This window comes from Medicago truncatula, chromosome 5, assembly GCF_003473485.1.
Source record: "Medicago truncatula cultivar Jemalong A17 chromosome 5, MtrunA17r5.0-ANR, whole genome shotgun sequence".
Taxonomy (NCBI): domain Eukaryota; kingdom Viridiplantae; phylum Streptophyta; class Magnoliopsida; order Fabales; family Fabaceae; genus Medicago; species Medicago truncatula.
Window position 1 is genome coordinate 19,471,106 of NC_053046.1, and position 26,552 is coordinate 19,497,657.

At 32.3% G+C, this 26,552-nt stretch overlaps 2 protein-coding genes across 3 annotated transcripts; one reads left to right on the plus strand and one right to left on the minus strand.

The window, feature by feature from the left end:
• Positions 1 to 5,685: 5,685 nt before the first annotated feature.
• LOC11423424 (PLASMODESMATA CALLOSE-BINDING PROTEIN 3) lies at positions 5,686 to 8,719 on the plus strand. Its single transcript, XM_003614033.4, has 4 exons — positions 5,686 to 5,964; positions 6,245 to 6,490; positions 6,593 to 6,626; positions 7,972 to 8,719. The coding sequence occupies exons 1-4, from the start codon at positions 5,913 to 5,915 to the stop codon at positions 8,408 to 8,410; spliced, it is 771 nt and encodes a 256-aa protein (XP_003614081.1). The 5' UTR covers positions 5,686 to 5,912; the 3' UTR covers positions 8,411 to 8,719.
• Positions 8,720 to 13,171: 4,452 nt separating this feature from the next.
• LOC11432057 (uncharacterized hydrolase YugF) lies at positions 13,172 to 18,865 on the minus strand. Of its 2 annotated transcripts, none has more exons than XM_003614034.4 (10): positions 18,497 to 18,865; positions 16,627 to 16,721; positions 16,443 to 16,540; positions 16,295 to 16,344; positions 15,861 to 15,956; positions 15,647 to 15,736; positions 15,469 to 15,561; positions 15,183 to 15,278; positions 14,169 to 14,234; positions 13,172 to 13,980 (listed from the first exon to the last, which is right to left on the minus strand). In XM_003614034.4, exons 1-10 carry the CDS (start codon positions 18,707 to 18,709, stop codon positions 13,810 to 13,812), a joined length of 1,068 nt encoding a protein of 355 aa, XP_003614082.1. In that variant the 5' UTR covers positions 18,710 to 18,865; the 3' UTR covers positions 13,172 to 13,809. The 2 variants fall into 2 exon arrangements, with proteins under 2 accessions (XP_003614082.1, XP_013453824.1); XM_013598370.3 differs by lacking the exon at positions 18,497 to 18,865 and adding an exon at positions 17,405 to 17,632.
• Between the last annotated feature and the right edge of the window lie 7,687 nt (positions 18,866 to 26,552).

The following is a 26,552-nucleotide window of genomic DNA, read 5'->3' on the forward strand; positions in this document are numbered from 1 at the left end:
TAAATATATCAATGACAATGTTCAAAATTTGTTTGTCCTTTAATTTTTTCCAAAAAATAGAAATGTACAATTATATATTCCTATGAAATAATAATATTATAAATAAAGTAATTTCAATTTTATATGTCAATTGTGGCATTTTATATGTCAATTGTGGCAGCTCAATGATTAAATATTAGAAGTAAATTCTGGCAGTTGGACATGCCACTATATGAATAGGTCACATGAGTACTTTCTGGCGGTTAAAACTGCCACTATATTAGAAGTACTTTCTGGCGGTTAAAACTGCCGGTACTTTCTGTATGTTACGGCAGTCAACAATGCCAAAAACACTTATTGACTTTGTCACAATTATGTAAATAACGGCGTTTGAAACTGCCGCTATATACAATTAAATAACCGCCACTTTAAACCAAGTATATAACGGCGGACAACATGGCGGCTACGTAAAAACTGCCGCTTTAAACATTGTGCCAGGCGAAATTTCGGCAGTTTTTGAAACGCCAGAATTGTGCATAGTGGCGGCTAAACTGCCGGAATATACATTTTTTAGCCACCGGAAAACACGCGTTTTTTTTGTAGTGGAACCTGTATAATTGCTTTGTGTCTTTCTTCTCTCTCTCTCTCTCTCTCTCTGTTTTATCCGCTGCATTTAGTCCTGAACATCACTTCAGAAGCATAACTATATTTGCTTCTGATCAGTGTCTTCAGCTTAGGAGGAAACGAAGAAAAAACCAACACAATTCAACCCCCCCTGTGTTTTTCTCACCTTCAGAGATTTGGGAACTGAGTGAGAGTGAGAGTGAGAGAGAGAGAGAGAGAGAGAGAGAGAGAGAGAGAGAGAGCTTTAAGAGAACTGAAGAAGCAGTTGTTGAGCCTGGCAGACAATTAGAGCATATGGTTGAGTGTTGCAGACACCAAACTGCCCTATAGCTTGTAAAAAGTGGCAGCACTTGAGTACTCTGCACCGTCCATCATTATCTGCAGGTGTTTGAGCAGTTTGCACCGTCCACCTATATTTATTTTACGTGTTCACCTTTATCAGCCGAAGGGCAATGCTGTCATTTTAGCATTTTCAAATGATAGGGTTTTCCCGCCTAAGGGATTTGCAGGTTAAAATGTTAGGGTTTAGATAGGGATTTGCTAGGGCAAGAGTGCATAATTTTGTTCCATTTATATTATTAAGAAAAGATAAGATATGCTATCAGATATGTGTATTTATATATTTATTTATAATTTAAGTTTTGTTTTTGAGAGGAATTGTAAGTTTAATGGATTTTTATTGATATTTTTATTTTTTATTGAGTAATGATATTTGAATATAAAATTTGACAATAACATATAAAAATACATTATTTATAGCTTTGATGGAATTTAGAGAAAGAAAGAGAGAGGGAGAGAAAGGTATCCAAACAAAAAGTAATGATGTTTGTTCTATTTTGTGGAGAAATTGGTTGGTCAAAAGACCAATACATTGCCATTTGATCACAAGCAATCAACATGTGACACCTCATACACATCTAAAGAGAGAAGAGAGAGAAATTGAGATATGAGAAATAAGAAGGAAAAAAGAAAAGAAAAGAAGAGAGAGAGAGAGAGAGAGAGAGAGAGAGAGAGAGAGAGAGAGAGAGATGACATCCACCGTGTTTTCTTCACCTTCCCCTCTTTCTCTTACTCCAACCTCAGTTTAACTCACCACCACCGTGAATTAGATAAAATAGTCACAAGGAATGAGGGTTTGAATTGTGACCCTTTAAAATGTAAACTTGTCACTTAAAAGTTATTCTCAAGTTGAAAACTTAGAATGATTAAGTTAACAGACAGTCTTCAGAACGTTTTGAAGTGTTAGTATAAAAACAGTTTAAATAATTAAATGTGTTTGTGTGTGTTGTGTTTATTGTAAGTAAATAGTAAATAGAAGAGAAGAAGAAAGAAATTTATAGTGGTTCCCCCAATGTGGGTTAGTCCACTCCTCACAATCTTGTGAGATTTTCCACTATGATGCTTGAGATAACTTCTCAAATCCTACACTTTACAACCTTGTTCACCTGAACAATTACAACAACTATATTCTCTTAGTCTCAGCAGGCTTACACCTTTCTTGCTAAGTTACCCACTTAGACTTTACACCTTTCTGCTCAAACTAACACTTTAGTACCCCTAAAGCTAGATGAGACTTTGTTTACAATTAATATGGAGTTTGAATGATATAGATCAGAGAAGAGAGGGATGGAGGGAGAGATTTATCTTTAAAAAGATAAGAGAAATATTGATTCACACTTTTGAAGACTTCTTGGAATCTTTGTGATGATCAATGTTTTTGCTAAAGCTTCAAACACTCTTATGTTGTTTTTTTGTATGCTTTTGAAAGGTGTGTGTTATGCTGAGGTCTTGATCTCTATTTAAAGAGTTCTTGAGCCTTTGTAGCCGTTGGAGAGTGGCTACTAGTGTTATGCCACGTGTCCTGGGACCCACAAACTTTCACTTGAAATTCTGGGCAAACTGAAATACATCAGAATGTTGTTGTGTTCTTGAGAATACTTCAGAATGTTGTTGTGTTCATCATGATCTTCATCTGGGTTCATGTGGATGAACGGTCAGATATGCATCTGGGCTTTTGCAGATGAATGTCACATGAATTTCTGGGTTATACTTGAAGATTTGCTTTGTACGACTTCGGAATGTTGTTAGATCAGATCTTCTTTGAAATCTATCTAGGAGCACGTGCAGGATCTCATAAAGTGGTGTTGTCACTTCACTTCCATGCTTTAGGGGATTTGGTTTGCTTTGTACAGTACCAACTCCCTTATGTGTCGAATTCCTGTTGAATCAGACTTGATCTTGCTTGTTGCTTTTGCTTTTGCTTTTTGCTTTCCACCAACTGTACTGTTCATGACAGAAAAAGCATGGAGCATGATTGAACTTTCTGAACTCAGGGGACTTCATAATGTTTCTTTTGTTTCACTTAGGATGATTTGTAAGACTCTTATTTGATGTAATCAAATCCTAATAGTGAAACATTTATGAAGTGCAACATGAAAAACATCTAGGATGATATTCTTAATGGAATATTCCTAATGTTTTGTACTTCAAATGTTCATAGTCTTAAATGAACATTGAAGATGCCCTTTTTGACTTAAATCAAATAAATGTCTTTATTCCTTGATTGATCTTAGTCAATATACTTTTCTGGGCTTTTATTTAAGTCACGTGAACCTTGCATGTTCTTCATTTGGTTCATGAATTTCTGGGTTTGGTTCTTGATGTTCATCATGAACAACCTTCTGAACTCTGTCCAACCTTCTGAACTCTTTTTAACTTTCTGAACTCTAACTGAGTTCTTAAGTCTTTATGTCCTTTGATTCTTTGTTATCTTGGTATGAATTGAAACTTGTTCCTGTTTTAGTTAACCACTCAAGAGCACAGGTTAAATACCAACAAATTAATCAAAGTCCATTAATTTCTTAATCAACAAGGTTTGTTATCTTTAAAATTAATTAGGGATTTTCCCTCAACACACCGTCCGTCGAACCCGCTTCAACACCGTCAGAGATGGAAATGGGTACCCAATGGGTAGGGTACTATAGTACCCTTCCCCATACCCACGTTTGTAAAGAATGCATGTATCCGAGCTCGTACCCACGTGGGCAACAACTTTGGTATCCTTCCCCATACCCCATGGGTACCTAAGTACCCATACCCACACCCATTACCCGCACTTTAACTATGAAAAGACAATAAAATATATTACAATTGAAAATAAAACTATGGTCTCAAAATTTTCAAATCAACTCATAAAATAGTACGAATCATAATATTTAGCTAAATAAAATAACATCCAAAATATCCCTCGAAAATAAAAGTAAAAACATTCAAAATGCATATAATAAAGTGCATACTAAAATAAACATCAAATTGATTTAAGGTATGAAGGGAGGGATTAAACAGTCTTGTATTAAATTTTAAGTTTAGGTATAGACGTAAATAGTTAAATAAATTAAGTAATTATGCACCAAAAATAAATAAAGTATTTATCATATTATATAAATATGTATATGCGAGTTGCGGGGCTGAGTAGTATAGTGCCCTTACCCGCACCTATACCCACTTCAATTTGCAGATAATTACCTAAACCCAAGCCCATACCCACGAAATCGGGGTTGTACCATACCCATTACGGATATTTTTTGCGGGTATCCATCGAACCTGGATCCAATTGTCATCCCTAACTGTCAACCATTCTTCCACCATTGGCCGTTGTCGTTTATAATGATTACACAACCAAGGAAAAAAACGAATTTGGAAAAAAGAAGAAGAAAAAATAATAGTTAAAATAACCCGTATACTGAGTGTTTCTTAAGAAAAAATCATGGTTTAATTTTTTAGGTTAAATTACCGCAGGGGTCTTTAAGTTTGAGGTTTGTAATAGATTGATTCTTTAAGTTATTTTGGTGACACATAAGTCTTTTAAGTTTGAGATTTTTAACATTTTGATCATTTAAGTTATTTTGGTTACACATAAGTCATTTAGTCACATCATAGTTTATGTACTGTTTGGTTAACAGAAGGACTAAATTGAAAAGTTTACTAACTTAAATGAGTTACGTGGGACCAAGATAACTTAAAAGATCAATCTGTTACAAACATCAAACTTGAAGGACTTAAATAACTTAAAGGAACAATCTGTTACAAACCTCAAACTTAAAGGACCCATGGTGTATTTTAGCCATTTTTGTTATTTTTTTTAGTGGATCATAAATGTATAGTTGTTTCTATGATACTTGTGTTGTGCTGATATAAATTTGTCTATTCCTTTGTGTTTGTAGGGATGGATTTTGGCGCACTTTAAGACTCTTGTTCCGAGGAAGGTTGAGGAAGATTACCTGCGTGCCGACCCGGTTGTGAGTAAATGGAAACCTGACAGGGGTTTTTGATATAATATATTTACACTCGCGCGTTTGAGCATTTTTATGATATTTTGATTAATTTATAGGTTTTTGATTTTGTGTAATTTTTTTATTTTATTATGCGTATGTTAATTATTAATGAATGAATGATTGTGAATGAATGATGAAAATGATGGAATGGATGTATGAATGAAGGAATGAAGAAAATTAGGGAAAATTGAGTTTCTGCGTGCTCTGATTTTTTGCACAAACACAACGTGAGATAACTCATACAGATGTTAATCTATGTGTGAGTTAAGTCACACAACTGTTTAACACATGCGTGATTTAACTCACGCCGATTTAACACATACGTGAGTTAACTCACCAGAGACATTTTCGAATATTTAATTGAGAATGAACAAAACTTGTTGGGAGAAGAACATTTTTCACATGAGTCTAGGGGTTCAACAAAAACAAAACAAACCATATGCAAAAAGACCCATAGGGCAGTGGTCCATTTCCCTTTCCCACATAGTCAGCCTAAACTAGGTTGAGTTACCCACATGAGTTTAGGACCGTTTGATAATATAGACAAACTAAGTCATTTACGTATTTTTCTATGTATATACTAGTAGACGACACATAATATTATATTGTATAGTATTACATAAGCTTCAACTTTAATACAATTCCCCATATCACTCTCACCTTTTAAGCATACATGAAGTTACTCTTTCATTAATATACTAATTAAATACATATAGTACATAGTATAATAACGTTACACATGTAACATTTTTTTTTTTGAAGGAGTTACACATGTAACATAATAGTGCTAGAATATTGTACAAGACACACCTTCCCCACTTTCTCTATTCCAGAAAATCTCCATTCTCCTAGCTACTGTCTTTCTTCTTTTTTCTCTCTCTTTCTCTCTGCCACATATTAAAGTACCCTTCTGAACTTGATCCAATTTTCATCAAATAGATTTCTCTTATAACATCATCATAATTATTATTAATCATGGCTCTTCTTGCTTATTTTGTGCTCTTCCTTTCTCTGACTGGATATTCAAGTAAGCAACTAAATTTGGTTGTTTTGATTTCATTCACAAGTGTTTAAACATCCTTTTTAGTTCTAAAAATCCACTTTTTCATATCTTACTTTTGTTTTGATTATGTCATATAAGTCTGAAAATAGCAAAATTAATTTTCTTCTAAAAGTGCCTTTTCTTCTTCTTCTTTTTTCTACACTTTTTGCTTAAAGATTTTAGTTCATTTTAGTTAGTGTCAATTTCATTAAACCCTTTTTTCTTTAGTACCAATAGATAAGTTTATTTATTTTTTGTTCAATAGGTGGTGCTCTTTATTGTGTGTGTAAAGATGGTGTGGGAGATCAAAATCTTCAAAAAGCAATAGATTATGCTTGTGGTGCTGGAGCTGATTGTACACAAATTCAGCAAAATGGGCCATGTTTTCAGCCAAATACTATTAAAGATCACTGCAATTATGCTGTTAATAGCTATTTCCAGAAAAAGGGTCAAGCTCAAGGAGCTTGTGATTTTGCTGGTATGGCTACTCCAAGTCAAACTCCACCAACTTGTAAGTTAACTCTATTTTCAAGCATCTTTCAATTTTTTTTGACTTATTTATCTAAAAATCATTTTTACTAACTTTTTTTTTCTCTCTCTCTCTGATCTACAGCTTCAACATCTTCATGTGCTTATCCTTCAAGTGGGTATGTTTCTTGAATCATCATCTAGTGGTTTAGATCTTGCTCTTTTCTTTTTATACATTTTCTAATTACAGTATATTAAGTTAATTTATCAAGTTTTTTGTTTTTGAAATAAGCTTTTTATGAAACCAAATTAGTTGTTTTGTTTGGTTTCTTTCTATGAAACACGGACACTCCTCGGATTAGGTGTGTCCAAGTGTCGGACAACACTTGTCTGACACCGACACGACATCGACACTTATATACACTTAATTATGTGATTTTTTCAAATTATTAACTGTGTCGGCGTGTCAGTGTCCGTGTCGTGTTCGGTGGCCGTGTTTGTATATGGGCTTCATATAGTTCCTTTACTGGATTAAGTTAAGATTAAACTTAGAGTTTAGCATTTTCCAAAGTAGCTCTAGGTTTCATTTGTAGTGATGAACATGTATTTTTATTTTTATATTTATATTTTGTTACCTTTATTATGGTAATACTTTTTCAAGTTTACATTAGCCAAAAAGCCATTTTGTTAGGGGTTGATGTATCCACCGCCACTAGACAAGATTTACATTCAAGCCATGACATGATTGCTCTTTTGTTGAACATTAGCTGTCATGAATAGGATGTTTCACAATTTATTATTGTTTTGTACTCTTCATCCTCAAATGTTTATTATTCCTATTCCTAGATCTGTGATCTTATGGTAACCAAAAAAAAGATCTGTGATCTTTTATATTACATATCTAATCTTGCAAGTGAGAATGGATCTCAAGGGCAAGTGTGATTTTTTACATTAGAGGTTAAAAATCTAGTTATATAAAAAGTAACAATTATAATTTCCAAAATCTTAAATGTTGGTTAAGTGTATGTTTGGTTTCACTTCAACGGGACCAAAACTGATTTTAAATGTTGGTTAATTGTCTCTATAGCCGATTCTTTTTTAAGTTAGGATTTGTAGATTTTGATTCCAGAATGGATTTTTACACGAATGTATCGGAACACACATTATTTTATTTTCAACTCACTTTTAATCAGAATCTATGTGGAATCAATTAACCTAAAATCAATTCTTGTCACCATAAAACCAAATATACACTAAATTAATCTCTTGTGAGTACTAAAATATCACTAGATTTTTATATAAAAACTAATTTGATTTACCTTTGAGATATTGTTGAACAACTTTGACTAACAACTTTTTATTCTCAATGATATATACATTTTTTAATATTGTCAATATGGTCTTACATATAGAAATGGGAAAGTAGTAGTAATATTTAATCATATAGTTTCTAAAATTCAGATATTATCATAGTCCATATAAAAATCATATCATGTGTTGATTTTATTTGGCTTCAAAATGCAGCAATACAGGAGGGGGTACCACCACAACCCCAGCAACTAATACACCTGTAGGCATATCACCACCATCCACCGTAACTCCAACTACTCCTACAGGTACAACACCAAGCACCGGGACCGGCACACCAACCGGAACCGGCACAGGCACAGGCACAGGTACGGGCACGGGCACTCCAACTGGAACAGGCACGGGCACAGGCATGGGCACACCAACTGGAACAGGCACAGGAACAGGTATAGGAACTGGAACAGGTACAGGAACTGGAACTGGTACAACCACAGGTGGTCCTAATGTGTTTGGAATAAGTCCAACAACATCATCATCTGGTAATAGTGGCTTCAGTGATCCTAATGGAGAAGGGGTTCAATTAAAAAAATGCACTTATGTGTTATTAACATCCCTTGTTTTTACTATATGGCTAGCAGCAGCAATAAGAGACTAAATAATAGTATAAAACTTTAGGAAAAAATGTTGTGGGTGAGATTTTGCCACTACATGATGGGTGTCTATGTAATTTCATCACTTGGAATCATCCAGAAGCAAACCCCACTTTGGTCTTCTGTTCCTTTTGCTTTTGTTTTGTTCCTTCTATGTGCAAAGGGGAAAAAAAGTAGAGAGAATTTGGTTCCATTTTAGTGGTGAATATATTTGATGAGTAATGTGAGAGGGTATAGAACCTGGTCACTTTTTCTATTTGTAAATTAATCTATTTTATTATATCACTTATGAGTTTATGATCGACATGCACAAATTTTTAATTTGTTAGAACCTTTCTCCACCTCATATAATTTGAGTTTACCGTTAAATTTTTTCTTTAAATCAAATGTTGAACTATTTTTTCTCGTATGATTGGCATTGATAAAATTAGACATACATCGTTTTCACTTTTTCAGCAACCAAGACATTGCTTAGAATTTGAGTTGTCATTTTCCTATGGACACAATGATTTGCCACGTTTGTCAGCTACTACTTGTTTTGGCAATCAAAATGTAAATGAAGATGTCAAGGTATTTCTTGTGGCATCTACAAGTGTATGGTTGCAATAAATTCGTACTACATGCAATGTCAAGAATTAAAATGGAATAAACACTCAATTTAGTTTTTAAACTATTTTTTCTTGTTGATTTAGTCTAAAAAATATCACAAGTCTAAAATTGGTTGTTTTTATATAAGCTTTCAGGAATTTATGGTATGTTTCTTTCAAAGGAAAGAAAGAGTTTCCATTGTTTGGAACTCTCTAAAATAGTGAAGGAAAGAAAGGATTTATGTGGGGCCTATATCAGAAACCTTTCCACCCGCACATGGACACGGAAAGTTTCAAGAATACAAGTGTTTTGCTTAAAATTACCAATATGCCCCAACTTTCATTATTTATTCTTTATCAATTTAACTATTCAATTATTGTCTTTTTTTATTTAATTTTTCGATTCACCTCTAACTTCTTTTTTTAAATAATTCACCGCTAATTTCTTTTTATTTATTTATTTACTATAGACAATTTGTTTATATATACTAACATATTATTTTTGTTTAAGGATTTTTATGTCAATTACTAAATTTATGTCTTTCTTTCCTTCAACTTTCTATTCCACTTTCTTTTATACCAAACAACCAAAACAATCTTCTTACTTTCTACTCTTTTTCTTTCCTTAGACAATCTTTCATATCTCATTCTTTCCTTTCATTTTCTTTGTCCATGTTTGCACATCTTGAGTTGGAGGATATTTAGTTGATCAATGAATTGTTCTTTGCAGAAAAGAAAAAGAATTACTTTTAAGTTTATAACTAGATCGCACACTCGTGCGATGCATGGGTGAATTATATGTAAAATACATTGTTGTCATTAATCGACTTGAATAAACTTTTAGTTATGCATCCAATTTAAAACCAATTACTTATTGGTTAAAAATTGTTTTTCTCTAAACCAAACTAATTCGTTACATCGGCCCCCATTTTATTCTCAGAATAAAAGTTCAATTAAAAATGACAACATCATGAACTTGCATACATACAAAAATACCTATATATTCAGCAACCACTGAAGGAAAACCAATATGTTACAATTGCTATTAAAAATGGTTCTTAAAGTATTTCATCATTTTATTATAATTTTTTTAAAAGATAATTTTTTACAGAAAACTTCAAATGAAACATTGGATTAAACAATTTTACAATATTATTTAAGAGTTATTCATCCTTTTGCTACAATTTTTGAATAATATTTAAGACAAATGTTTAAATGAAAAGTTATTTGAGTAGTTTCTAATAAAAAATCGTTTTTGAGAAGTCTCTATTTGAAAAATATGTAATTTTTATATAAATCTTCAACAATGAATATCTAAGTTGCTACATGTCAAAATTAATATTTTAGTTTATAACAAATGAGTTCCAAGTAGATTTTCTATTTTTTTTTTTATAAGTTCTCATAAAAAACTTTATTTAAAATATATAGTTAAAATATATATTTTTAATCTATAATAAAAGGACCTAAATTACAATATCAATTATCTGCAGTTTGTGGTGTAATTGGTGAACTGTATCCAGAGTTTGAGTAGACCAACGAAAAACAGTTTAGAAATTGATACTTCCATATCACCAAGTACCTCGATACTTCAATGAATTTCAATGTTAAAATCATTATTATAACAATTAATGTGTTGCACAAACCCAATTTGAACCATCTTATATTTCCATTTACTTAGTTCTGTCAACCTCACTCAACACATACATGTATCTACTTGTCCTGGATTTGCTCCATTGTATTTATTTTATTTTATTTGAGAGATTGCTCCATTGTACTTGATGGACCAACACTTCATAATTAGTAGTTGTAAGTTCATTCCAAGTTCAATACATCACTACACAAATATTATAGAACCAAGGATTTATTTTCTCTTCCCAACATTGGACATAGTTCAATTAATACTATAAGAAATGAAGTCTCGGATGTCATTTTCAAAAATAAAATGTAACTAATTTATCAACCTGACTTTACTACAGCAAATAGAAAAAAAAAAAAAAAAACTTTTCAAAACAAATAAAAAAAAAAACATAGAAAAGTTTGCTTTGAAAAGTAAATTACTTGTTTACAAACCCTTTAAAAAATGATTTTTAAATAAAGTTTAAAAAATAGATTATGGTTAACGTTAATCATAAATTCACTTTTTATGTAACAAAAATAGTGTCCAAGACTTTAATAGAGCAAGAGGAAAATTGTTGCCAAATCAAAGTAAGATGATGATAAATTAATTTCCTCTTACTTTGATTTGGCAACAATTTTCCTCTTGCTCTCTTGAGTTTCGACTAAAGTGTTCCCGCGTTCATCCACCATAATATTATAAGTAAAATATACATACTGCAAGGTTTTCCAACCATATGTGCCTCATTTGGATGCTTTGTTAACACTATAAAGAATAGAAAATAAAAATTTACATAACGGTAAGAAGAAAGATCATTGCAATGATAAAAAAATTACAATTATGAATTCAATGAAAAAACAATTGTTATGAATTCAATTAAAAAAACAACAATCAAATAAATAAAAAACCACTAAACAACATAACATGTAAGTTCCATAAACAAAAAACCATTTCCAAACAATGAAAATCTGTTAATATCGTAATTTGTAGATAACAAATTGCTCCATCCATATGCAGATCTCTCCATGCAAACTGCAAGCATTATTGTATGTTCTTTCAAAAAAATATTGGATGTGAGCACTGAGTATACAAAATATATATGAATACCCTGAAAAAATGCAAATTCTCTTTAAGAGCTTAAATACTGATATATTGTTGGAACTGAGAAAGGATTATGAAATTAATCTACTTAAAATCTCATATACTCAATACAGGAAAATACTGCAACATGATTAAAGGATACTATTTGATTTGTGAAAAGAGAAGTTATTGGAACACGGAAGCTTGAAGCCTATTGTGGGCAGAACCTCTCAAGTATTGGTAATACTTTCATGCATTGGGAGTATGCATTTTCAATACTTATTTTTAGGGGAAATGAATTTTCAATTAATGAATGGCACAATTTTCATGTATTTATGTTTAGTGGCTCGGTACATGAATAAAGCATTGGAATGTTGGGAAGGTGTTTGAGTGGAAATGTTATTAAATGTCACAATAAGATTACTCTTCTCATGCATCGGCAGACTTCAAGAGTTATGGGAGGGAAAATTTGAATTTGAGATTTGTGTGATGATTAGGATAAGCACTTAGAAAAATTAAATGCTTGTACAATGGAGAAAAACATTAGGGTTAAATTAGGGTATGAGATAGCTTAACCAGATAAGCTTTAGTAAGAAAGATAGCATAAGGAGAATTTTTCATATGCAAAATTACGTTTATAATAACATGTGTTTGTGCACATAGAAAATAGAGAGAATTTGAAGTGGTTTTCAACACTTTTACATGAAAAAATCTCATACAAAAATGATAAAATAGTGTCATTTTATAACATAAAGGACTAAATCGTTACAGAAAAAAGATAAAGGACGAAAGTGTTACCTAAAATTAAGTTAAGGGACTAATTGTGTAATTTTGCCATGATTTTTCTACATTAGGATTGTAGAAAAACGGAGACGAGATACTACATTGTGAATAAAAGAGAGATAAAATGAGAGGATCAGTTCATGTTCAGAGAAAAAGAAGCACGCACAATTTTTTTTTTTTAAGAAGTTAAACTAGCCCGCCCAAATTGACATAAAAAATAATCGAACCTTGAGGAGGAGCATACATTATATGTGTCAAAGCTTTGAGTTAACATAGTGGATGGTATGTTGGTAACAATCTAGGCGAACAAGGCACACTAAGATGGTATATTCAACCAAACACGCCTTTCATCAGATATATGGTGGTAAAAAAAACAACGTCTAGGGTGATTCTTAACATATGTCTGTATAAAGTTATGCCGACGATGATGGGATGGATGGAGTTCGAGAAATCTATTACAACGATAAAGGCGGCAGGTTGCATGGACAACACATATAATGAAGTTAAATGATCTACAGGCGAAAAACAGTATTTAACAGGGTTCTCGTTTCTCACATTAACCAAGCATTCTAATGAGACCCTGCTTGCACGCACCGAACACAGTCATATGTTTCCATGACATCCTTGCCAAAGAATAACATAATAGATTTAGAAGGGACACAAACCAGACTCGACAAAAAATTATTGTCACTCCCAATCAATGGTCATAAGAGAATCTTGGTACTTGAGATTAAGTGGCCAAAGCGTCGCAATAGAAAAACAATGAAGTCTTCACACTACAGATGAAGTTGGTTACATGATAAAATAATGATATTGTGCTAGGCTACATGACACTGAACCAGGCTACTTCAAAAGATGACACTAAAGAATATTTATCAGAAATGATATTTTTGACAACACAAATGTTGCCATGACACCATATAATGACAATGTTGTGGGTTTTTCTATTGAACTTTCCTCTCTTTCGGTCACTTCCACAGTTGTGTTGGCCGTTGGAAGTATTTTCATTCATGTGCAGGAACGGTTTTGAATTTGTGATGTCCAAATAACACTGTTCAATATTTATTCACTGAAAACAGGGTTCAACATCGAAGAGTAGTGAGTAATATTTGTAAATTTTCGAGTCAACAACTAAAACATCAACAATCAATGTAAATGATATATAACAATATGGTAAAGGCATATCAATATTAGGCTACTGCAGCACACATTGTTTCTATCTTCCTCTAAAACCCATTAGGCCTGCAGCTATATGGTTTCTATCTTCCTCTAAATCCCTAGTTATGGAAGGAGCATTCCAAAAACATATGTAGCACTATCACCTGTAGGTTTGCTAAACTTAACTGCTCACTTGGCTTACTTGTGAAACACGTTGACTTAATTTCTTTTTCTCTGTCTGAATAAATTCAACAATTAATTTGATAGTTGAATCCGGTCTTTCCAAATGAGGAATATGCCCACAATCGGGTATTTGGCGTAGAATTGCATCAGGTAATTCACAATGTAGTTGCTGCAAGAATAAAAGTTTAAAGTCAACTTTAGTTGCAGCATTAGTGTCAAATATTGCTACCTAGCAGTCCAATAAAGGGAAAAATATATCAAATATGTTTCACAACCATTACTTTCCAGGATAAAAATAAGTATTATAGATTTATTTTTTATCGCATGCTATAAAAGTAGAGCTACATGATAACTAACCACTGCAAGCTTATTGCTGACAATGCGGTCATTTTCACCCCATATTATCAGTGTTTTCTGCTTTACCTGTTAAAACAAATTCAAAAGATCTTATTGATAAGGAAATCAAGCTTCATGAAATAAAATGAAATCTAAGGTGCGGAAATTAAGGAAATAAACTTCTTCAGTTAAGACAAACGGACTTAAACAGTTGCGAATATATGGACCTATCCAATTGGTTTTTCAAGTATACAAGCATGTTTTTGACATTAACTAACTCGTAGGATTGTTTATTTTTCTATGAAAACTGATACCTTTGTCAATCTCAAATTTCATCCTCAATTGATTGTTTTTCTAACAAAAATGGGGCTATGTTTTCATTTTGGTTTAGTGTGTGTAATCAAGAAACAACATACAAATATAAAAACTATCATGCAACTTAAGCATGTGTCATTAATGGTGATCAAAGTAATACCACAACATTCCATAAAACCAATTGCCTGTTTGTATTAGCTTTGGGAGCCTCTTGTTTGAATTGGGTAAAGTGCATGTTGTTTCAATTATGTGTTGGATTGAATCTCAAGATTCTCAAACAAGTAGTGTATATAGCACTTGCATCCAAATTTCAAATTCATAAGCATTTTCCTTACAATACATATGGAACCTAAATGAACAAGTCAAATCATAATCGTGTACACCTAAAGATCATGCCTACAAAAATAAGCTTTTGATTTCCTTAAGAAAAAAAAACATAACAACAACGACTAAGCCTTGTCGTACTAGGTAGGGTCGGCTGCATTGACAACACAATCACAGTACTTACTGAAGAAAGTACAGTTAAGAAATATGATGCTTTGTGTTACATAAATTTTCCAATGCTGCAAAATTGACAAGCAGTCGACAAGCAAGTGACTACTGTCATCATACCCCATGGTAAGAAGGTCCGATGCGAAAAATCATATTTCAAAGTATTCATTTGTTTCGAAGGTGATGCACTCCAAAATCTATAAAATTAACATAAAATGTTGCATATACCTTTCTTATGAGGGGTGCAATCTTGTAACCGCCACTAGTCATAAAATCAACAGTAGCATCATCCCACCAAGGCAATAAGCAATGCAAGCGGCCCACCTATAAAGAGGATATATGAAAAATGTTAAAACATATGTTGGGTTGTTAAAACTCTCGGCTATCCTGTTACCAACCAAGCACAAAGTTCTTGACCAAGTTATCAAAGGGACATGTGCCTAATGTCCCAATATGAAGACAAAAATGTAAACAAAATACAAAAAGTAGTCATTTTAAGGATAGGAAAACTCACATTAGTCCCATCAAGGATGGTGCGTAAGGACATGTTAGTGAAGGTCAAATAGTTGGCATATAAGCGTAATGGAAGACTCTTCAATAAATATACCTGATACCAAACAGTGTCAGCATTGAATTATAATGGCGATGATCAATATTGGCTTAATGTTTTAGTAAGAAGCGGAGATATTTACCCCAGCATAGGCTACCGATCTAGGCAAGGTTGCTAAGTTTCCAGTTCCCTCTGCATATACACTAGCATCAATCAAAATAAGTTTTTCCACCTGAAAAGATGAACTGCAAATAAATCACCAGAGTCATTTGATGAACTTTATTTTAATGAATAATCATTTCACAAACTGTGCCGTGGTGGATATTAAGATGTAAAATTATTGGATGGCAACATACAGCTTCTGGATAATTGACAGCAAAGTCAATGGCAACAGCAGAGCCGAGGCTTGGTCCAACCAATATCATTGGCCTTCTGATGTAGGACTTCCAAAACTGTTATACATAAATACAACTCACCCTCAACACAGTGTGAAACAATGCAAGGAAAAGAAGAGATGTTGAAAGAAATTGACCATCGGTGAAGACAGCCAATTCTTCAGATGATAGTTTATGAACAAGTCAAAGCCAATAATTTGACAGATTTGATACTATGTAGCACCCATACATGTGGTTACCTTCAACCAACCATTCAATTATCTTGAATTAAGTGTCATTGTCAGTGTTGTGTCGGGTGCTTGTGTCTGTGTCAGTACTTTATAGGTTTGATACAAGGTTTGATTAACACTCAGGGATACAAGAGATACATTTAAGTTAAAAGAGTACATAAGAACCTGATAGAAGTGATTGCGTTTTGATACCACGTCACAAGGAGGAAGATTTTCTGATGGATAAAACAAAATTTTGAGTTGAAAGCTAAAAAAGCCTTACAGTAAAAGGGGTAGAGGAACAAGTTGCATTAAGCAAAGTAATAAAACAAACCTAAATCAGAGAAACCCCAACCAAGAATGTCGATAGCCCAAGTCTCGAAACCAGATTCTTCAAGCAATGGATATCCATATCTCCATTCTAAACATGAACTGAATAATAAGACAATATAAAATTCAGGATCAACTTGAGCATAAAATGTAAAAAACTAATTTTGTCTCTTGCAAATTTTGAGCACCTATCGAAACCATGTAGAAGAACAATCGGAGGTTCCTTGTTCTGCACCAGTGGCTTCACACAACTGCTCATGATGGGATTTTCAACAAAGCTAACCTAATCATATCATACGAAACAAATCACACACTAATTAACAGCAAAAAATAGTTTTGAGAAAAGCTTATTCTTACCACAAGCACAAATCAAACAATCTTTTCAAGTGATTGCTATTCCAATTTTTTTTTTGGCAGATAAGCCGTTTTTCAAGCAACAGAAATCGAAAGTGAGTTAATAAATGTTAGGCAGAGAGAAAAATATACATCCACAGGGTTATGTTAGTCAGTTTTAAGATTTCAGCAAGTGAAATGAAGACCATTAATCCAAAGAAATAGTATTTTTGTTAATTGTGTATAATATTTCCACCAATCAACCACAAAGTGATAGTTCCACCAACCAACAATAATTCCAATTGTACTAAGGATATCTTACAATAAATTTAACAAGACACATTCTTTTAGTTTTTGATCTAAGATCCAGTGTATCTCAACAACTTGGATTAGACACATTCTACAACAACAAAAGCAGTTTTATACAATGTTTTGTAAGGAATTTCGGAGACATGTGTATGCTGACCCACAATAAATAACAACAACCACCACAAGTACCAAACAAATTAGAACAATACCCAACCATACAGCAACAGTGCCAAATAAAAATGTACACAATCACAGATTCAACAAATTTCCAGGTCTTCAAATCAAAAACTTTCAGTCACAGATTATTTTGAAATCAAAAGTTACCATCAGAAGTTTTACAAGACACATTGATCTATGATCAGGTCTATCAGAAGATTTACAACAAAACAACCAATCATTGTCCTGTTCGCAACTGCGGCTGGACAAGCATTTATTTTGTGCACACTAGAATGTCTCAGAATTGACCTTGCAACCACTTTGTTAAGAAACACTCAACAACCACAAAAATATTCTGTTTTGGGAGAAATGTGTCTAAAATAAATAAATAACAGCAACCACCACAATCAAACAAGTTAAAACAACACCCAACCAATTAGCAACAATATAAAAAAAACAATGAAAAAATGAAATTTTTATAATCTATTTTGTGACAACTTTTGAACAACTCTTTCTTTCTGATACTTTGAACAACTCTCTATCGGATTATGTTCTTACTCTCGCTCTTCCATTTTCTCTGTCTATTGTTTTTGATCAATTAAAAGAGAGAAAAAGAATATTGTCATAATTATTCAAAAAAATGTACCCAATTACAGATTCAACAAATTTCCAGGTCTTCAAATCAAAATCTCCCCAAAAGTTTCAGACAAAAACAATTATTTTGAAATCAAAAGATACCATCACTATTTCAAGAATAAAATAAGCAAAAAAGTAAATGTATGTTTGGTACAGCTTTTACGAGAATTGATTTTAAGTAAATCGAATGTATAATTGATTCTGGATAAAAATGAGCTGAATGTAAAATGATTTATGTTTGAATGTATTTATATAAAAGTATATTTAACAATGAATTTAAGACAAAAATCAATTGAAGAGACCAAAAGCTACAAATTATAGCTACTAGTAGAATCATAAAAGCTAGAAATTATAGCTACAGCTACAAATTATAGCTGCTAGTAGAATCATAAAATCAATTCTAAGTACCTCTAGAATCACTTTTGGCACTCTAGAATCGAAACAAAAGTAAATGTACGAAAATCAGAGTAACAACAAAGTGAATTTGCACAGTGAATTTTTAATATTTTTTTTAATTATACCCTACACACTGAACTTTATAAGAGTGAACTTTACACAGTGAATTTGTAATATATTTTTAATAAAAAAAAAAAAGTAGAGAGAGAGAGAGAGAGAGAATATTACAGGGACAGGTAGTCTCTGAATCCGCATTGCGAACTTACGAGCAAAAGGGTCTTTGATTGAGTGAATTTCTTTGGGAAGAAAAGGAGGGAAAGGTTGTTGAGAAGAAGAAAAAACAGTGAAAGGTTTGAGTTTGAGGGTATTGCATTTTCTAAGGGGTAATGAAGGAGAAGAAGAAGAAGAAGAACCAAAGGGTTGAGAAAAAAGTGATACCATAGTTAATGCAAGAGAAAGAAGGAAGGAAAGGTCGGTGTTTTAACGTTTAACATAGTAATGAGCAGAGTGAGCAGAAGAAAGATGTCATGTGTGTCAGTCATGCAAGGCAATGCAAAGTACATTGTCAATTTGAATTTGTCACCCGTCCCCTTCTTCCTGAACTGCCAAAGTTACTGTACTACTATTGCTTTTAAAAATACTATTTAATGCACTCATAAAACTTTCTGGTGTTCACATTGATATTTGGAATTAGTCACTTTAGTCCTTGAATAAAAAAAAAAAAGTAGTCACTTAGTCCATTAATACACAGAAATTGCAAAACAGTTTCTAAATGTAGACTCTGGTGATCAATTTCAGGGACTAAAGTGATTAATGGAGTCTACATTCAGAGACTAAATTGACTAACGGAGTATGGAATCAAGGAATAAATTGACTAACGAAGTTTACATTCAAAAACTATTTTGCAATTTATCTCCATTCAAGGACTAAAGTGACGACTGATTTCCTATTTAGGGAGGGACTAAAGTGACTAATCTCCCATTCATTTGTTAGTTCTTCTACGTATAAATTATGGATAATATTTATATGAAATTTTGATTTGGTTAAAACTATATGATCAGATAATAAATATTTTGCATTTTCATATAATAAACTATATTGTTCTTTCTTTTATAACGTTATTAACAATATAATAAATATGATATAAATTTTTATCTTTTTGAATGACATCTATAAAATAGTAGTGAAATTTGTTTAAGGCTGTATTTGGAAATGAAAAAATAAGTTGAATATCATGATTCTCTTTATTATAGTATATATAAATATTTTTAAGAGAATGTGGTGTCCAACATTTTTTCTTATTAATCATGTGAAATTTTCATCAACATAATTTAGCAAAATCACAATTTTAAATCTTAGTAAAATTTTCCGTCAACGTTTTTGTCCTTAACAAATTTAAATAAAAAAGTTACATGGATTAAAAAATACAATTTTTTTAAGGATTAAATACAATTCATAATTTTTATAGAGACTATTTTTCTGATTAGAAATACTTAAAATCAAGGCTAAAATATGGTTTTGGTCCCTGCAAATATGTCTCGTTTTGGTTTTAGTCCCTGCAAAATTTTTTTGTTGTTTTTGGTCCCTGCAAAATATTTTGTTTTTGGAAATAGTCCCTGCAGGGACTATTTCCAAAAACAAAATATTTTGCAGGGACCTTTTTCAAAATCAAAAGATTTTGCAGGGACTATTTCTCTAATAAATGGTTAAGTCATCATGTGACACGTGTGCAAATTATCACAAAAGTAGAGCCAGGGACCAAAACCAAAATGAGACATATTTGCAGGGACCAAAAACAACAAAATTTTTTTGCAGGGACTAAAACCAAAACGAGGCATATTTGCAGGGACCAAAACCATATTTTAGCCTAAAATCAATCATACGAGCCTTGTGGATTGGTGGTGAACAATCCTCTTATGTGGAAAATTGGGTTCTCCCCATCCAGTGAGGGTAATACTTAGGTCATTATGGAGTGAAGTTGGGAATGGTAAAGTTGACGAGTAATATTTTGTAGGAAATCAAAGAAGGCCAGAAAGTGGATTTGGAACTAGTAGATCGCTTGGTGTCGATTAACCTAGGTAAGGAGAAGGTTTTAGATTGGATGAAATTAGAGTTATGAGGTTTCGTGATCGAGTTTGCGTACCGGACGTACCCGAACTTAAGAGAAAGAATCTAGACGAATGTCACAGGAGTAGTTTGAGTATTTATCCTAGAGCAACGAAGATGTATCAAGATCTTAAGAAGTTGTTTTGGTGGCCAGGAATGAAGAGGGATGTAGCTGAGTTTTTGTATGATTGTTTCGTTTGTCAGAAATCTAAGATTGAGCATCAGAAGCCGTCTGAAATGATGCAACCGTTGTTTGTGCCAGAGTGGAATTGGGATAGTATTTCGATGGACTTTGTTGGAGCTTTGCCGAAGACTGCGAAGGGTAGTGACTCGATTTGGGTTGTTGTTGATCAGTTGACGAAGTCGACACATTTTATTCCTATTAAGACCGATTTGTCTATGGTAAAGTTAGCGGAGATCTACATTGAGCAGGTTGTCAGATTGCACAATGTTCCATCTAGCATTGTGTCAGATAGAGATCCGAGGTTTACATATAAGTTTTGCGAGAGTTTGCAAGCAGCTTTGGGAACTAAGTTAAGGTTGATTTTTGCTTATCATCCTCAAATGGACGGTCATTCAGAGAGAACTATTCAATCTTTGGAAGATTTGCTAAGAGCTTGTGTTTTGGAGCAAGATGTAAGTTGGGTCGAATGCTTAACATTGATTGAATTTACTTACAAAAACAATTTTCATTCGAGTATTGGGATGACGTCTTCTGAAGCGTTGTATAGGAGGAGATGTAGAACGTCGTTGTGTTGGTATGAGTCAGGAGAGAGTGCTTTGATTGGACTGAAAGTTCTTCAGCAGACTACGGAAAATTAGATTTTGGGAAGGTTTTGGGAGGGTTTCCCTGAGAGGAAACCCATTTTCTAGGTTCCCCTATAGTAGAGAGCTTGATGGGCGAGCAGGAATCTCGCCACGGCGAGATGTGCAAGACAGTGCGAGCTGTTCTGTGCGTTCTGGCTTTTTGCGGACGTTCCTGGACATCCATGAGTGTTCCTTATGTGTTGTTTTGATGCTATTTTGATGAATTGAGTTTATGTAATCATGTTTTCTTCGGATTGAATGAACTATGTTAATTTGAGATGAACTTTGAAATATACATGAGCATGGATTTGGAATGGAATTGAAGTGATGTTTTTTCTCAAATGAAATGTTGATGTTACGATTTAACTACTGTGATAATGAGTATAGAAGAAACATGTAGGTTTGATAAGGATGTTTATGATTGATGTAAATTGGATTTTTTTTTGATGAAATGTGGAAAAATAGACAAACTTTGAGAAAATATACGAACTTTGGTGAAATGATTATTTATAACATGATAACTTGCAAATGATTGTATGTTCATGATAATATGATGAATAGTGATTGAATTAGTGATTGATATTCATATGTTGAATTGATTAACTTAGTGAAAGTACTTAATCGTCTTTAAAATGCAAATTGTGCTAAATGAACGAATATTGTATTTATGATGTGATAAATGCTTGATGCTGATTATGATGTTGATGATTTTGGTGAAGATGATTTATTGATGATGATAATTCATGATGTGTGTGTGTGTGTGTAAGATGGTGAAGTTTATGATGGTGATGTCTTGAATGAACGTATGCATTTGGTGAGTCATATGCTCATGCATTCATGAGTCTTGGTGTAGTATATTTCAATATCCAAGTGGAGATTAGGATAATTTTATCCAAGTGGTGATTAAGGATACTTCAATATCCAAGTGGAGATAGGATTAATCGGTAAAATAACTCTGACATCCGAAAATGGTACCACATACATATAAAATGGTGCGTAGAGCATTGCATGCATATGAATCTATGTGAAATGATTTATACTTGATTTTGGTGAATGATGCGACGTAGGTGAATTATGTGAATTATGTGAATGATGTGAATGAGATGCATTAGATGAATTATATGCATTATGTGGACTATATGCTTTATATGAATATAAGTAGAGATGAGTATATGGTTATGTTTTCTAAATGATGATGTTGAAGTAATTTGATGATTAAGATAATTGAAAATGATGTAAGAAACTATTGTATGATTAACGTTCTTGATTTTTGAAAGTATGCATATGTGATATTTGAAATCCTATTAAACTATACTTGAATTTGTTGTTTTTTAATGTTGAATGTAAACTTATCCTCTAGTGGTTGTTTTGACCACCTCGCCATTGTAAAATGGTGTAGACATGCAGGTTGAAGGTGCTTGAGACGATGTGAGTATCGAGGGATAGCTTGAGGCTTCCTCCTTTTCTTTTCTTTTGGAGTTTAGATTAGGACTCTGATTTAGAAATTTCAGGTGTTTTCTTATTTTATATTATGTTGGATTTATGTCGAGGACCTTTTTTATTTAGTTGGTGTATTTAGAGACTAACTTATGATGTTGAGACCTTGAGATAATTTTTTTTTGAGATTGTTGTTATTCCGTTATGTAACTTTGATGAAAAATATTATATGCATGTTTTGGAGTTTTAATGACCTAACACTTTGAGCATTATATGAATTAATTGTCGTATTTATATTAAATATTATTGGTGGGGTTCAACAGTGTTACATATACCAAGGCAGAGGTCATTTGAGTAATAGACAAAATTTGTTCCTTTTTCAACAATAAGAAATATGGCAAGATATGGACTATGTATCATCTGTATCTCAAGTTCATGGAATTCCTCTCAAAGTGAAGGAAGAAGAAGTATGATGTGTTGTATGTATCCTTTTGGCCACCCTGGTCAAACATGTTTTAAACTAATAACGTAAAAGAAGTGCTTATTCGAAAGCAACCTAGTTTTGAATTTTATGCCTTTTATTTTCAGTATTTTTAGTTTTAATTAATTATTATCAAATTAAATTTTGAAAGAAGTAAATCCTTTCATGGATACCGAAATTGAAATTAAAAACCCTGTTTTCTACAAAATTTTCTAGGCGAGGACCTATTCGACTAGCGAATTTGCTAATTTTTGAAAAGAAAATTACATTGAGGATTTGTTCGCTAGTCCAGGAACGAATTTGCCTAGCGAACATTGAAAATTTAGTAGTTATATATTTTTCTTTCTGGGTCATTGATAAAACCTTAATTGATTGTGATAGTGATAATTGGGATGTTGATGAATTAGGTTTCATCGATTTGTTCAATCAACTCCTTCTTACTATGCCTTTCAATTTCAATTCTCTAATGGATTGTGATTAGTGCTGGTGTGGAGAACTAAACGGGGGATTAATTTCAAATTGTAGTGATGCATAGTGATGCATTTTGTGAACAGAAAAGGGGAAAACTGGAAATAGCAAAAACGAAATGAAATAGACAAAACAGAAAAGGGGAAAACTAGAGATAGCAAAAAAATTGGATTTTAAAAAAAAATTTGATTTTTTTATGAAGGTTGATGAAGGATATATGAAGATGAAGATGGAAGAAGATGAAGATGGAAGTTATCATATGTTGTGAGTCCACGGTATGCCATGTGTTCTTTTTAAATCCAACCGTTGATTACCAATCATATGTCTCTATCATAATATTTGATAGAGCAGTTCTTTTATCCTATTTTGTTTACATGTGCAGCCAGACAAATGACCTCAACAACAAAGAGAATGCAATGGATAATTCTTCTTTCATCAAAGGACTTTCCAACGAAATTATCCATATCTAGCAAAGGGCCAACATTATTGATCAAAGCTTCTCAACAACTCTATTTTCACTGACACTCTTCTTCAACGTCTCTCAAATCACTACCTATATAAGAAGTTGAAGACCTGAAAAAGAAGTAACAAGACTCTACTATTTTACTGTGTCATTACTCTGTCAAATCAAATAGTGCAAAACACTTGGGATATATTTTCAAGTCTATATCTTAAAAATCCTAAGGAGTTTGTTCATTTGTTCAGGGTACACTACCATTGTTAAATCTAGTGTAAGAACAAATTAACTTGTTTGCAGTTGTGCAAACATTTTAGAAAGTCTCTCGCCTACGTGCTTGAGTATATAAGTCTTTTGATTAAACCTTGAGCACCTAAGATGTATCTTGGAGTTGTCCTTGAGCAAGGGAAAGTCTTAAGCAGTTGTGCTTATGCAAAGGGAAGTTTCTTGGAGTTGTCCTCGAGTAAGAAGTCTTTAGGTGGTGTCCTAAAGCAAGAAGTCTTGAGCAGTTGTGATTGAGCAAAGATAAGTCTCTTGGAAGTCTCCTTGAGCAATTTGTAATTTAGAGTGATTATAGTGAAATCCATTGAAAGTGCAATGAGACTGGACTACTCCTCTGTTGTGGGAGGAACAAATATAAAATTCCTTTGTTCCTGCTTTCTCTCTATCTCTGTCTCTTTAACTTAGTGTTTTGTATTTAATCTGTTGCATTCATACTCTGTATCAGAATCTTTATACCTTAGATTCTGATCAAGACTTAACACTCAAAAAAATTAATCATAAAAAGCCAACTCAATTCAACCTCCTTCTTGTATTTTTCTCACCTTCAGATTATTCCCATTCATTAATGCTTTGTCAATTGGTTAACTCCGCGTGTTATCTTTAGGATTGATCTGTAGGATTAAAGTAGGCCCTGAAAACCCAAAATTTTACTAGTTTCATTGGCTTTTCTAATTACCACTTCTTATAGAGGTTAGGAAGTTTCAGGTTTGAATTATTTTCGTCATCACACTTTCTTTAGACAACGTATTACATGACTCTGGTTGGTCCTACAATAGTTATTTTAAGAAACTTTGTACGAGTTTTATCGTTGGGATTCATTACATCAAAGTAGCACCACATAAGTTCTTTGGTTTCTTAAAAGATAATTCCAATAAAGACGAAGGGGGGATTCAAAGATACCATAATTGTCATTAATCATCTGAATCACAAAAACCTAATCTTGCATTCGGAATGACAATTCAACCTTGCAATTCTATTCACTTTTTATTACTTTCGCCTTTGAAATAAGTTTTAATAATTACTAAGTTGAATGACAATCCTTGTAGAGAACGATAAACTTACTACTTTATTATTTGTTACGATTTGGTGCACTTGCAAATTTAGTCCATCATCGTACATATGATGTAAATTCTTGTATATAGTTGGTACAGTTGTAAAAAGTCAATAAATGTTCCTTTATTCAAAGTCTTTTTTAACAATTCCTACAAAACAAAATAAATATTTTAACTTGGCCTTATTACATCCTTTGAAAGACATTAGTGATCCATGTTTGAACAAAGACTCTTTCATAACTTGACTAATGCAAAAGTTTAAAATGATCAACACAATTCAAACCCCCATTTTCTTGTTTTTCCTTCACCTTTAAAAGAGCTTTCAATATATTGGTTTAAGTAATTGTTGTAATTAATAATTATTTAAATATGTAAAATATATAATATTAATATTTTTTTAATTATTTTTTGTATGAATTATTATATTTAATTGTTGTATAATTTATTAGGTTAAGTCAACTACATTTTTAATAAAAAACTTAACAATATATTTTATTTTCTAATTTATGAATTTATACGTTTTTATAGATAAATTTATTGAATAAATTTTCAAAATTAATTAAAAAAAATATTTTTTATTATTTAAATCATTATATTACAAAAAAAAAAAAATAGTACTACCTCCGTCCCTAATTATAAGGCCCTTTTGAAAAAATAACGGGAATTAAGAATTTAAGATAGTGAATATTTGTATTAAATATGTTTGTAATTACCATTGTTTTTACAATTTTATCCTTTAAGAAAGAGGGTTGGCTTATGTTTTCAACATTATATTTATTGCTGATTGAAGAAAAAGATGTATAATAAATAGGGGCATGTGTGTAAAGAAATAATTAATATAGTTGGAAATAGTAAATGGGTCTTATAAAAAGGGACAAAAAAAAAATCTCAAAAGGGTCTTATAATTAGGGACGGAGGTAGTAATAAAAATCACATCACGTTGGAACCATAAAAAATAATTTATAGTATTTTATGTTCCGTGAGGAAAAACACTATTGATTACAATTTATAGTAAATTATAAAATAAGGGTGTTGCTAACCGGTGCCTCCGAAGCATTGATTAGGGAACAATAATATTAATGTGTCTCATTTAATTTCATTCAATTAAAGTGAAAAGTTTATCAACTTAATTAAAATAGGAAAACGCTGCATTTAATATCTTTAGAAAGATACTATTCCTTTCATTTTTTTTTC